Here is a 14,086-nt window from a genome sequence, read left to right as displayed (position 1 = left end):
CTCATTCATTCATACCTGATGACGATTGCTTGTGTTGCAATCGAAACGTCGTATTCTATTATTTATTGTATTTTCTTTCTACGTGACTTTACCGAAAGAACCAAAGAGTATATATAGCATTATACATTTGTACCAAAATGGTTGGTGTGTGGTCCCGGCTAGAACTGCGACAGTATTTGTATCGGCGCGTCACTCGCAAACATCTATTAAAATGTATGCCGCCGTCGATGATTTATTAATGCAATGCTTCCTTTTATATGCATGTGTTGTACATGAGCACGTGTGTGTGTGTCGCGTATGGATGGACGTATGCATGTCGGGGTATGTGTAGTATGTGTATGTATGTATGTATACACGTGTGCTCTGTATGGCCGTGCGTATTCTGTATAACGAAACTGTACGCGGAAATGCGTATTAATATTGTGCGTGTGTATACGTACATAGACATACATATATAAACATGTATATATGTATACGCGCGCATACGTAAATATATAAATATAAATGTACACATATATATGTATATTATACACTGCTAAAAGACAAAGATCCCCCGGATAGCCTGTAACAGACTGTTGGGGCAAGTGCTGTTAGCGAGCACCTATGAAGAACAGCACGGTAAACGAGAGGGTGGGTGACCAGCACCACACCCGGCCGCCTTTGTCTCCCCAGTGGCGGTGTTTACACATCGCACCAGGTCCTCATTTGAGGTTGAGTCGATCTAGGGGAGGCCCAGGACCGGTTTAGTGTGTTGCTCTTTCTCGGCCGTGCATCGCCCTTCACAGGCGAGACTCGCTCACAACCCTTGCCCCAATAATATGTCAAAGTTATACGGGAGAAGATTTGTATATGTTTTTTTTATCGATGTGCTTGTGTGTGTGTATATATCGAACGTGTTTATGTATGTATATACGTGAAACACGAGTTTAGTGTTTGTGTGTTTGAGAAAGTCGTACGCTTCAATAGCACTAAACGATATGCATTCGTCAATAACACCATTGCTTGACCTTAACTCGAAGAACTATTCCTTGTTCGTAGCCAAAGGGCTCCGAACAGAAGGACCGTTGCCTGAAACGTCGCCTATTATGTTTATTTTAAATTGCAAGGCCCCAGTGTTGTTATTATTAACGAATGTGTTTGAGTGTTATTGTTCATTGTGTGCACCGCTGCCAACGCAGCAGCAGCAGCATCACCACTACACCATATGTGCGTGTTCATAAATAAGTCGTCTAGGAATGTTTCTTAACAGCCCCTCTGCTGCACGTTTTGTCCGCGCGCGTGCGTGCGGTGCGTTCCGTTCAGGCTACATGCATGGAGATGTTTGTCTCTGTGTGTGCTCATGCGTCGTGTGTGAACCACGTGTTCGCCCTTTGTGCGCACGCGTGTGTGTACCCGTGCTACGAACCCGGCGACCAGAGTTCGATTCCCACTCACTGTCTGCAACGGTCCAGGGCCTCCCCGAGATCGACTCAGCCTCCAATGAGCACCTTGTGCGGTGTGTTGTAGCAAGCATCGCCACGAGGGAGACAAAGGCGGCCCGGCGTGGTGCTGGCCACCCACCCCGATCGTGTGCTGTGCCGGCCTTCATAGGTGCTACTCGCTCACAGCTCTTGCCCCAACAGTCTGTTTATGCTATACGTTGTTTTATTCCTACAACGTTACACGTGCAGACAGTAAGCTGCACTATTATCTCGGTCTCCTGAGTTCGACTCTAGAACACAGCTCAAAACGCCAGTGCCGAGTGATAATTATCAACCCACCCTGACCAGCGTGATGAAGTATGGTTAAACAACGATGTTAACCAACACGGTTATCACGACTCTAACCCTATTCACTACCCCGACACCTTCTTAACCACCCCCACTTGTTCTACTGTCACCATAACTACACCACCACTTTTCATAACAAACTTACCATTCATCTCAACCCCCATCATCTTATGTACCATTTTATAATTGTTGTAAAGCGCCTTGCAATAAGGCACCACATACATATGTCTTCGATAAGATGTAAATATCCTAACCCAACGGACATATCATTGAAACGATACATCACCTAATATCTAATAATCGAATCTCACCGTAGATATCTCATCAAATAACAGATAACTCGTAATCTAACATCTACTAATCTGATCCAATATATCGAATCTCAATCTTGATTTGAAGCTTTCGTGACTGCAGGAATCCATACTCTTTGGTTCTTTCAGTAAAGTCACGTAGGTATAAACAATAATATATCACTCTTTATAATATGTTTATCAGAATGTCATACGTGTATCATTCAAGTAATTTCTCTCGATGTTGAATGGATGTCTCGTTATTTAATGAGTATGAATCGAACTCGGGTCGCCCGCCGATTTTGGAGATAAAGTATTTGGCTCTTCTAAATGTCCCACCTCGTTGAGCTGTCATTGGTGATGTCAAGTCGCTGCTGAACAATATCTTCTCCAGCTCAGTGGGCTTTTCCTGGTAAGATACAAAAACATGTTTCGTGTTATTTGTAATTGTTTTCTTTTAAGCGATTTGTGCACCAACTTTCCTAGACTTTGCCCTCCTATCGTAGTGTGTTTTGTGTTGTTTGTTGTAACGTACTGACCCTCGTGGTTCAACACTGAACATCTGTTTTTTTTTAAAGAGCTTTACAGCTCATCGGATTCCTCCTCCAGAATAAATACATATTATGTGTGTCTACATGAAGAGGAGCGGTGGCGCAGTAGTTGGTGCGCTCTGCTCTGAACCGGGCGACACGAGATCGACTTCTGCTTTATTGCCAATGGCGATTGTGTGAACCTCTGCCAGGCCTCAAAAGAGCACCTTGTGCGGTGTGTAGTAAACATCGCCACTGGGGAGACAAAGGCGGCCGGGCGTGGTGCTGAACACCCACCCCCTCGTGTGCCGTGTCGGCCTTCATAGGCGCTCGCTAACAGCACTTTGCTCCCAACAGTGTGTTAAAGTTTATACGGGGGATGTTTGTGTTTATATATATGTAGACCTCGACGCATTCGTCAATGATACTGCGGCTTTGAATGGGAGGGGGTGGGGGGGCAACGTTTCGGGCAATGACTCCTGTAGAGCATACGCTACTTAATGTATGTGCTATCATATTATCCTATGAAGAACGTCCCCAAAACATCGTCTGTTGTGAAACATAAATCGGTTTAAGGCCACGGAGTGTTATTGAATGTGAATGTGTTACCTCTGCTTGTGTTTGTGTGTTAAGTCTGCATGTGTGTTCGTGTGTGTTAACTCTGTGTGTGTGTGTTTGTGTTAACTCTGTGTGTGTTGACTCTGTGTGTTTGTGTTAACTCTGTGTGTGTTGACTCTGTGTGTTTGTGTTAACTCTGTGTGTGTGTGTGTTTGTGTTAACTCTGTGTGTGTATTTGTGTTTGTGTGTTAACTCTGCTTGTGTATTTGTGTGTGTTAACTTTGTGTGTGTTTGTGTGTTAACTCTGCTTGTGTATTTGTGTGTGTGTTAACACTGCTTGTGTGTTAACTCTGCTTATGTATTTGTGTGTGTTAACTTTGTGTGTGTTTGTGTGTTAACTCTGCTTGTGTATTAAGTGGGTGTGTTAACACTGCTTGTGTGTGTTTGTGAACGTGTGGTGAACGTGTCACAGAGCCGTAGATCGTGACATTCAGTATGATTCCTGCCATTCTTCAAGGGAGGAGCAGTAGTGGTGTGGTGGTGGTGAACCCATTGCGGCTGCTGCGAAAATCTTGAACCTCCCCTAGGTCGACTCAGCCTCAAATGAGTTTACCTGGGGCGGTGTGTGTGTGAAATAGACGATGGTTGGATACGAAGGCAGCTGGGCTTGGTATTCGGTCACACCACAGTCCCCCAGCCTTGAACGGTGTTCGCAAACAGTTTACTCACCAAAAATATATATACGGTGATCCATGTATAGATACCCCACGGGTTTTATGCCTGCGGCTTACGCCGCCATCACTCCCTATGATGCAATTGGGTATCTACACATGGATCACGTGTGTGTGTGCGTGACGACACGTTGTGCGGAGAGGGAGATCGACACCAACACCGGGTCTGGGCCTCCCCTAGGTCTACTCGGCCTCAAATGAGTACCCGGTGCGGTGTAGTAAACATCGCCACTGGGGGGAGACAAAGGCGGTCGGGCGTGGTGCTGGCCACCCATCTCATCGTGTGCCGTGCCGGCCTTCATAGGTGCTGCTACTCGCTAACAGCACTTGCCCCTACAGTCTGTTAAGGCTACACGGGGGATCTTTGTCTTGTGTGATATTTATTCCATCGCACTGCACATCCTAGAGAGCGATGGTGAGGGGGGGCGTGGTGAGGGGGAAGTGGTGAGTGGTGAGGGGGGTGAGTGGTGAGGGGTGAGTGGTGAGCGGGTAGTGGTGCGGGGGAAGTGGTGAGTGGTGAGGGGGGTGAGTGGTGAGGGGGTTGAGTGGTGAGGGGGGTGAGTGGTGAGGGGGGTGAGTGGTGAGGGGGGTGAGTGGTGAGCGGGTGAGGGGGGTGAGTGGTGAGGGGGGAGTGGTGAGGGGTGAGTGGTGGACGTGGTGAGGGGGGTGAGTGAGTGGTGAGGGGGGTGAGTGAGTGGCGAGGGGGGTGAGTGAGTGGCGAGGGGGGTGAGTGAGTGGCGAGGGGGGTGAGTGAGTGGCGAGGGGGGTGAGTGAGTGGCGAGGGGGTGAGTGAGTGGTGAGGGGGGTGAGTGAGTGGTGAGGGGGATGAGTGAGTGGTGGGCGTGGTGAGTGGTGAGGGGGGTGAGTGAGTGGTGAGGGGGGTGAGTGATGAGGGGGGAGAGTGAGTGGCGAGGGGGGTGGGTGAGTGGCGAGGGGGGTGGGTGAGTGGCGAGGGGGGTGGGTGAGTGGCGAGGGGGGTGGGTGAGTGGCGAGGGGGGTGGGTGAGTGGCGAGGGGGGTGAGTGAGTGGTGAGGGGGGTGAGTGATGAGGGGTGTGAGTGAGTGGTGAGGGGGGTGAGTGAGTGATGAGGGGGGTGAGTGATGAGGGGGGTGAGTGAGTGGCGAGGGGGGTGGGTGAGTGGCGAGGGGGGTGGGTGAGTGGCGAGGGGGGTGAGTGGCGAGGGGGGTGGGTGAGTGGCGAGGGGGGTGAGTGGCGAGGGGGGTGAGTGGCGAGGGGGGTGAGTGGCGAGGGGGGTGAGTGGCGAGGGGGGTGAGTGGCGAGGGGGGTGGGTGAGTGGCGAGGGGGGTGAGTGAGTGGTGAGGGGGGTGAGTGGTGAGGGGAGTGAGTGGTGAGGGGGGTGAGTGGTGGGCGTGGTGAGTGGTGAGGGGGGTGAGGGGTGAGTGGTGGGCGTGGTGAGGGGGTTGAGGGGTGAGTGGTGAGGGGGGTGGGTGAGTGGTGAGGGGGGTGAGTGATGAGGGGGGTGAGTGGCGAGGGGGGTGGGTGGTGAGTGGAGCTGCATCGCCCTCTGGTGGCCTCTCTCGGAGTGGCATGCGGGTTCCACGATTTAATCAGCACGACTGCACTCATACTTAAAACTACAATTAACGCGTTATTTGGTTAATAATTCGTGAGGAAATCAAAATAATATTGAATGAAAATGAAATGAACAACAATGTTATGAAAAATACCCCGCAAATTATACGATTACCGTGGATGGCGTATTGTACAATATTTGCGAAGGGCTTATCACGACGTCGCGGCAATCCCGAGACTCAATCCCGTCATAGAAACGTGGAATTTCCAGCACTGGCGCAGGATGAGTGCCACTCGGCTTCCAACCCGCCACGCGTCGTTGTGGAGCGTTATGAGTCAAATCCTACGTAAATAACTGTTCTCTTCTTCACATGTTAACAGATCTGTCGTCGATTGGCCCATGGGCTTTCCAGACCAATATTATCGGGAGCAGATGTATCTCCGTGTCTATCTATCGCTATATTGTATCTCCGTGTCTATCTATCGCTATATTGTATCTCTGTGTCTATCTATCGCTATATTGTATCTCCGTGTCTATCTATCGCTATATTGCCATGCGTATTTGCAGTTTGCTTGTCTATCTCCCTGTGGTCGCGTGGATTTTGTCTACAGCACCTCCGGTTTTCCCCCCTCCACATTTAGAATCAACATCACGCATTGAAAGTGTTAGGAAATTTATCGCATTAGCCAAAGTGATGATGATCAGCCACTTGGCTGAGCTACGCAGCTCATTGGGCCCTTGACTGGTCAAATAAAAAGTGTCTATCCCTCTCTGTGTCTCTCTCTGTGTCTCTCTCTGCCTGTATCACTAACGATGCCATTGTTGATGTCTTCCCCCTCTTCTTTTCCCAACCCTCCTCGTCCTCACTCCCCACCTCCTCCTCCCCCCTCCCCTCTTCTTCTGCCCCCCCCCCCCCCGTCCTCCTCATCGTCACAGTGAATGAGCCACTCAATGATGCACCGCACGACGCGCATCAAGATGACGGAGTTTAATCCGCACCTCATCTGCGTGCTGTGCGGGGGATACTTCATCGACGCCACCACCATCACCGAGTGTCTCCACTCGTGTACGCACATGCACACACTCGTGTACGCACACGAGTGTACACACACGCACACACTCATGTACACACACACACACTCATGTACACACACACACGCACACACTCGTGTACACACACTCCTGTACACACACACTCGTGTACACACACGCACACTAGTAGTGTACATACTGCACACACACACACACTAGTGGTGCACACACACACGCACACACTCGTGTACACACACGTACACACTCGTGTACACAGGCACATACACAAAGATCCCCCGTATAGCCTTAACCGACTGTTGGGGCAAGTGCTTTTAGCGAGCACTGGGGAGACAAAGGCGGCCGGGCCTGGTGCTGGCCACCCACCCCCTCGCGTGCCATACCAACTTTTATAGGTGCTCGCTAACATCACTTTGTTGAAGCTATACGGGGGATCTTTGTTTTTTGTTGTGGGGAGCAGTGGCACAGTGGTTAGCACACCACGCTACGAGCACGGCGACCCCCAGTTCAATTCCACCAATAAATATTTTAACCGGGTTCTTGGCCTCTTCTATGTCGACTCAGCCTTAAATGAGCACCTGGTACGGTGTGTAAATATAAGCACTGGGGAGACAAAGGTGCCATAGCGGCTTTCATAGGTGCTTGCTAACAGCACTTGCCCTAACAGCCTGTGGTGGGTTATACCGGGGGCGATCGTTACCTTTGTCTTTGTCCCTTTGCAGTCTGCAAGACGTGCATCGTCCGCTACCTGGAGTCGAGCAAGTTCTGCCCGGTGTGCGACGTCCAGGTGCACAAGACCCGGCCACTCCTCAACCTCAGGTTAGCACGGCTGGCTGCGGACCGTGGTGCATGCACACGTCCCAGCCCTCGCCGCACGGGCATTAGCACCTCGTCGCACTCGTCACGTACAAAGTGCTTGCCGCAAATGAACCGCACAGTACCTCGCTGCTGATCTTGTCGAGGAGCGTAAACCATCATCGCACGAACTCCGGTCATCCTCGCAGCAGCAGCAGCAGCAGCGGCGGCTTTTGGCTGACCGTAGAACAAAGACGGCCACCACATCGCGAGCTTTCAGATGCGCTTCTGCGGCCGTCTGGAACGCTCTTCCTTCCGATATCAGGAAGGCACCGGAGCTGTGCACTTTAAAATCCCAGATTGAAAATTAATTTGTTGACGACCGCTTTTTGCATTTAGTTTGCTGTCCTTCCCCCGCACCTCCGATTAGCACGGCTGGCTACGTACGGTGCGAAAAAAGTTCTGCCTACAGGATAGGAACAGCTCCTACAGCAAGGCAGCAACCGCGCGGGGACACCACGGGCACGGTTCTCCCAAAGCTTCAAAAATACTTGAAAATCTAAATAAACAAAAGTCCCACTTTTTTACGTCGTGTTTTGAAGTTAAGTCTTTACACTACCATAATAGAGGTTTACATTTGCTTGGGTTAGATTTAGTAAATATATAAATAAGTCGTTAAACCCGCCACCACCCGACACAGCCAACTAGTAAGGTTTGTCACGTAAACAGAATGTGCCAATTCATCACTAGTACAGCACACCGGTGTGTTGGAGAGCCAAGCCACAACATTTACAATCTGAATACGACGTTTCGCCGGTAATTCCAACTAGCTTCATCAGGCGACAGCCAGATGGAGATGACAGCTCCACGTTCACACGCTTGGCACTAACGCGTCCCTCGTGTCTCAGGTCCGACAAGACTTTGCAAGACATCGTCTACAAACTCGTCCCCGATCTCTTCAAAGGTAAACCTCTTTGCGCTCGCGCTGTTCCCTTGGCATCACAACAAAGACGAAGACCCCCCCCCCCCCCCCGTCTAGCCGTTAACAGACTGTTTGCTGCTACTCGCAGCACCTAATGAAGGCGGCACTGTGGCACGCAAGGAGGGGTGGAGTTGCATTTTCCTCTCCCTGTGCTGATGCGTACGCAATGCACTTAGATACTCGTTTTGGCGGTGGTGTGGTGGTGGTGTGGTCGTGGTAACATCTTGATCTTGGCAATGGTCACGGTGCCTTTACCATTTCACGATATAAAAACAAGGCCCCCCCCCCCCCCGCACTGGTTTAAAATTTAATTTTATTATCCAGGAAGGCATCGCCGATTCTCAAGACCGTTTTCTAGGGTCCCGCGTTCCTCTGTCCCTGTTTCTCCATGTTCACACGTCCCCTGCGTGTCGCTGCAGGCGAGATGAAGAGGAGGAGAGACTTCTACTCAGCGCACCCTGCGGCTGACGGTGAGTGGGACCTCTCCAGCGGTACGTGGTGGCGGTTGCTCTGGCAATGTCGCGATGATAATGCCAGTGGTGGAGGTGATTGATACAGGAGGTCGTGACTATGATCCCGACCCCTGATGCCTGCTGTATATTTGAAGTTTGCGTGTCTTTCTCTCTCTCTCTCTCCCCGTGGTCGCGTGGATCTTTCTCCAGGTCCTCCGGTTTTTCTCCCCCACATTTCGAATCGACATCACGCATTTAAATGTCCACGTGACGATAAGCCACCACTTCGTTGGGCTGTCATTTGTGATGGACAGGTCTCTTCTGAAAAATGAGCTACATAGCTCAGTGGGCCTTACCTGGTAGTAAAAAATAAATGTGTTTGTAGTTAGTTTTAGATTAGTTTTTATAGGGCAGGAGAGACCAGCCTTGCAGGCGATGCGCCACCGGGCTGGCTGCCAGCACAGTCCACGGAGTGCAGGCGTTACACGATGGCTGGCGCTCGACGCGTGTTGTATGTATGTTGTACGTATGTTGTACGTATGTTGTACGTATGTTGATGTTATTTCACACCGTACGTAGCCAACCGTGCTAATCGAAGGATGCCGCTTAAGGAGATGTAACGTACCGATCGCGGCGTAGGGATCGGGCCGTTGTCACCATCCGTGCCGCACGGTGGGGTTCTTGGAATGTTCTTAGCGTGTTCTTAGCGTGACGCCGGTTTCCCCGTCCACCCGCCTGCCGTTTGCAGTCGGCTCCAACGAGGCGCGGGGAGAGGTGGCGGACGAAGACAAGCAGATCATCACCGACGACGAGATCATCAGCCTCTCTATCGAGTACCACCATGCAGCCGCCAGCCACGCGTGAGTGGCGCAGTCACACCACGGTGGTGGTGGTGGTGGTGATTGTGGTGGTGGTGATGGTGCTGCTGGTGCTGGTGCTGGTGGTGATGGTGGTGGTGGTGGTGATGGTGCTGCTGGTGCTGGTGGTGGTGCTGGTGCTGGTGGTGGTGATGGTGCTGCTGGTGCTGGTGGTGGTGGTGGTGGTGGTGATGGTGCTGCTGGTGCTGGTGCTGGTGGTGGTGATGGTGCTGCTGGTGCTGGTGGTGGTGCTGGTGCTGGTGGTGGTGATGGTGCTGCTGGTGCTGGTGATGGTGGTGGTGGTGGTGATGGTGCTGCTAGTGCTGGTGGTGGTGGTGGTGGTGATGGTGCTGCTGGTGCTGGTGCTGGTGGTGGTGATGGTGCTGCTGGTGCTGGTGGTGGTGCTGGTGCTGGTGGTGGTGATGGTGCTGCTGGTGCTGGTGATGGTGCTGGTGGTGGTGATGGTGCTGCTAGTGCTGGTGGTGATCCAGTAATGAATTATTTTGTAATTTCTTATTTGTACGGTGAGTCATCGCTTAACGTGTGCGGCTTGCCATCAGAACGGAGCGGACTTTCAATCCTGCTCGCCAGGGTTCACTCGGCCCATCGTCCTGCTTCCAGGGGGGTCAATAAATGAGTTTTGCTCTGTACGGAAGTCAACGGCAGCGGGCTTGTGCTGTGCGTAAAACTCACTCCCGGCCATAGGAATGTGCATTTTCCACCACTGGGCCGGAGCAGGAAAGGGTCACGTTTGTGTTACACCCCTGTGTGGTTGCCGCGCCCGGCACAAATCTGCCACTCAAAGCGCCATCATTTGCCCGCGCCTCCGATTCGCGCCGTTGGCTACGTACGACGGCAGAAAAAGTTTAACTCCCAGGGCAGCATCACATTTGTAGTACCCAACGTAAAATTCGAAAATTATAACAAATTAGCGAAATTCTTTTTTTTATACATATATACGTATATATATATTTTTTACACGTTACTATTTATCACTTTGTCTGTGCTGCGGACGCCACGTGGAACAGCGGTGTGTCGTTGAACTGCGTTTGTGTTTTTGCAGCGCTCCCAACAGCGAGGAATTCAAGATCAACGGCAAGGTAAAGCTGCTGTATGGCTCGTGCAGGTTAGATACGTTGGGGGTGGGGGCGGCCACAGAGAGCTGAGCTCCCTGCATTCCCTACTGAAGTCTCGGCCGTTATAACAACAGTGGTGGGGTTTTTATTGTTTTGTTTTTAAACCGTCATCACGCAAACTCCGGCCGCCGCAGTAGCGGCGACGGCGGCCCTTTCAGAATGGATCGGCATTGTGACCCCGCGCTTAGTCTCCTGAGCGCGTAGCGTCTGTTGAGAGTTTATGACCCCCCCCGGCTGAGTTGTTTGCCGCACCTGACCCCCCCTTGTAATACGGCCACACTGTGCAGGACTTCCGCGTGCTGTGTTTGGTGCCTGCCGTGCCACCCCGCGTCACCCCGTGTCACCGTGTCACCCCGTGCCACCCCGGTCACCCCGTGTCACCGTGCCACCCCGTGTCACCCCTTGCTGATGTGTCACCCCGTGCCGCTGTAGGACTGCGCTAAGCGCTACCTGCAGTGCCCAGCTGCCATGGCGGTGATGCACCTGCGGAAATTCCTGAGAAACAAAATGGACGTCCCCAGCAACTACCAGGTGAGCTCACGCTACGCTAACAAACGGCGGTCGGTGTGCGACCATGACACATGGACAGGCAGCTGCCTCTTAGCAGAGCGCAACGCTGGAGGGGAAGTCGGCACGCAGGTGGCACAACAACCCCCGCTGTGGCACTTGAACATCTGGCTTTGTGCGCGCGTTGTTTTCCTGAATCTGCGTGTGTGTATTGACGTGTGTGTGTGTGTACACGTGCATACAAGGGGGAGCGGCAGCGGTTAGCGTGCCACGCTACGAACCCGGCGACCAGAATTCAATTTCCCACTCACTCAAAGCCACGAACAGTGACGGTCCTGGGCCTCCTCCTTCCCTAGGACGACTCTGCCTCAAATGAGCACCTGGTGCGGTGGTGTGTAGTAAACATCGCCACCGGGGAGACAAAGACGGCCGGGCATGGTGCTGACCACCCACCCCTTGTGTATCACAGTGCCGGCCTTCATAGGCGCTGCTGCTCGCAGCACGTGACCCCCAACAGCCTGTTACAGGCTACACGGGGGGGGGGGGGTGGGGGTGGGGTGAGAATGGCGTCTGTCGTCTTTGTGCGTGCGGGGCCTGCGTGACCGCGCGTGTGACCGCACCGCCCCGCAGGTCGACGTCATGTACGAGGACGAGAGCCTCAAGGACTACTACACGCTCATGGACATCGCCTACATCTACGCGTGGAGACGGGTGAGCGAGCCGCACTCGGAGGCTGTCCTGGCCCTGCCCCCTTGCTTGCCCCTCTACCCCACCCACCCCCCGACCCTTGCAGGCTCCGAGCCATGCTGTTGGTGGTGCGGCGGTGGTGCAGCGGTTAGCGTGCCGTGCGCTTTATGAATCCCGCTCGGCGACCACCAACACCGGTGACGATTGATCAGAACCCGTTCTGGGCCTCCCCTAGGTCGACTCGGCCTCAAATGAGTACCTGGTGCAGCGCGTAAAATATCGCCACTAGGGAGACAAAGGCGGCCGGGCGTGGTGTTGGCCACCCACCCCCACATGTGCCGTGCCGGCCTTCATAGGTGCTACTCACTAATAGCACTTGCCCCAACAGTCTGTTAAGGCTACTTGGGGGATCTTTTTATGTCTGTGTGTCTTTGCTCACCGGCGTGTGTGTGTGCGCGTGTTCACCGGTGTGTGTGTGTGTGTGTCTTTGCTCACCGGTGCGTGTGTGTGCAGGACGGGCCCCTGCCCCTGCGCTACCGCGTGTTCCCCATGTGCGTGGGCATGCGGCGCGGGCAGCAGGAGGCGGCGCTGGAGGCACAGCTCAAGAGTCAGGCCCTGCGCGAGAGGAGACGCGGCCCCCCCCCCTCTTCCTCCCCCCCCTCCCCCCCCCCGCGACCTCCCCCGCGGGGCCGGCCCCGGCGGCCCCCTCCAACCGCAGCCCAACCCCGGCCTGCGCCGAGCGGCCCTCGCAGCCCTCGCAGCCAAACGGCCTCACCAACGGTTCCTCCTCCTCTACCGCCACCAGCACCGCCACCAGCACCGCCACCCGCACCGCCCCCAGCACCGCCACCCGCACCGCCCCCAGCACCGCCACCCGCACCGCCCCCAGCACCGCCACCCGCACCGCCCCCAGCACCGCCACCCGCACTGCCACCAGCACCGCCACCCGCACCGCCACCAGCACCGCCACCCGCACCGCCCCCAGCACCGCCACCCGCACCGCCATCGGCACAGTGGCGGCGGCAGCGGCGGCGGCAGCGGCGGCGGCGGCGGGCCCCGTCCATCCGACCGCCAAGAGCAACGGCAAAAGCAACGGCCTCAAGCGCCCGCGCCCGGGGGGCCATGGCGAGCGGCCCGGCCACGTGCCTCCACGAGCGTCGCCCGCCAGCGCCTCCTCCTCCTCCTCCTGCTACTATGACAGGGCCGCTGCGTCGAGGCCTGTCGTAGGCCCCGGCAGGACCGCGTCGTCGGCCCCCGGCGTGCGGGCTGGAGCGGCGGCCCAGCCGTTGGCTCTGACGACGCGGCTGCTTTCTCCTCCTCCTCCTCCGTCGTCGTCGCCGTCGCTCGTGGCGGCGCGGAGAGCGAAGCTGCCCAAATTGAGCAGCGGCCTGAAAGGGCCCAAGTTGAGCAGCGGCCTGCAGGGGCCCACGCTGGGCTAGGAGATCGGTGTGGAGGGGCGCCCCCCCCCCCCCACCTCGGCCTCTGTCCGTCGTCGGCCAGCCCGCACGCAGCAGCAGCCCCCCCACCCCCCAACCCCAGTCGCAACCCACATCGCCGTCGCCTCGGCTACCAACAAACATCGATATCCTTCCCCTATACTCTCTGTGTGTGTGTGTGCGCGTGTTGTTGTTGTGTGTAGTGTGTGCGTGTTGGTGTTTTTGTGCGTACTGTGTGTGTGCGTGTTGGTGTTTTTGTGCGTACTGTGTGCGTGCGTGTTATTGTTGTTGTGTGTACTGTGTGTGCGTGTATATTTAAAGGGTTGCCACCGGTCCACATTTGGCTTTGACAGTCCAGGAATTGGCATCTCTGTTCTGAAATCATCATCATTATCATCACGGTCCATGGGCAGATAGCCGGCTCCATAGGTGTCCACTTAACATTTTATAATTTGTTTCCACTTTCCTCTGTCTTGTGCCAATATGGCTCAAGTGGTGGTCCCACACTTCTGGCACCGATCTCTTTCTGTCGTCGTCGTTGTCGTCGTTGTCATCAAGCCCCATTCTCTGCGAGGTCTTCCTCTCCTTCCGGTACCTTCCATTTTTCCCCGAACAACAAACTTTTAATTCTTCTTGTTGTCGTCCGTCCTACATATATGTGTCCAAATAGTACCAATTTCCTTCTCATCACTGCCCGTTCGGACAGCAGGAACGAATTAGTAGCGAGATCTGCTGTCGGTGTTGCGTTGAACCATATTACGGAACATCGCAG

The 14,086-nt window shown here is 54.2% G+C and overlaps 1 protein-coding gene across 2 annotated transcripts in view; it reads left to right on the top strand.

Annotated features, from left to right (window-relative positions):
* Positions 1-13,253, top strand: part of LOC144938135 (polycomb complex protein BMI-1-like) — a 47,095-nt gene extending 33,842 nt beyond the window's left edge. The window contains exons 2-10 of one of the 2 annotated variants that reach the window (XM_078865854.1): positions 6,349-6,478; positions 7,185-7,281; positions 8,166-8,221; positions 8,659-8,709; positions 9,440-9,551; positions 10,624-10,648; positions 11,117-11,215; positions 11,822-11,902; positions 12,392-13,253. In XM_078865854.1, the coding sequence (XP_078721980.1) occupies positions 6,352-6,478; positions 7,185-7,281; positions 8,166-8,221; positions 8,659-8,709; positions 9,440-9,551; positions 10,624-10,648; positions 11,117-11,215; positions 11,822-11,902; positions 12,392-13,105 (1,362 nt within the window). In that variant the 5' untranslated portion in view covers positions 6,349-6,351 and the 3' untranslated portion in view covers positions 13,106-13,253. Of the gene's footprint in view, positions 1-6,348; positions 6,479-7,184; positions 7,282-8,165; positions 8,222-8,658; positions 8,710-9,439; positions 9,552-10,611; positions 10,649-11,116; positions 11,216-11,821; positions 11,903-12,391 lie in introns of both variants that reach the window. The other variant, XM_078865853.1, reaches the window with a different exon arrangement.
* Positions 13,254-14,086: the final 833 nt, after the last annotated feature.

This window comes from Lampetra fluviatilis, chromosome 21 (assembly GCF_964198595.1).
Source record: "Lampetra fluviatilis chromosome 21, kcLamFluv1.1, whole genome shotgun sequence".
Taxonomy (NCBI): Eukaryota; Metazoa; Chordata; class Hyperoartia; order Petromyzontiformes; family Petromyzontidae; genus Lampetra; species Lampetra fluviatilis.
This window is presented reverse-complemented; position numbering and strand designations above follow the sequence as displayed.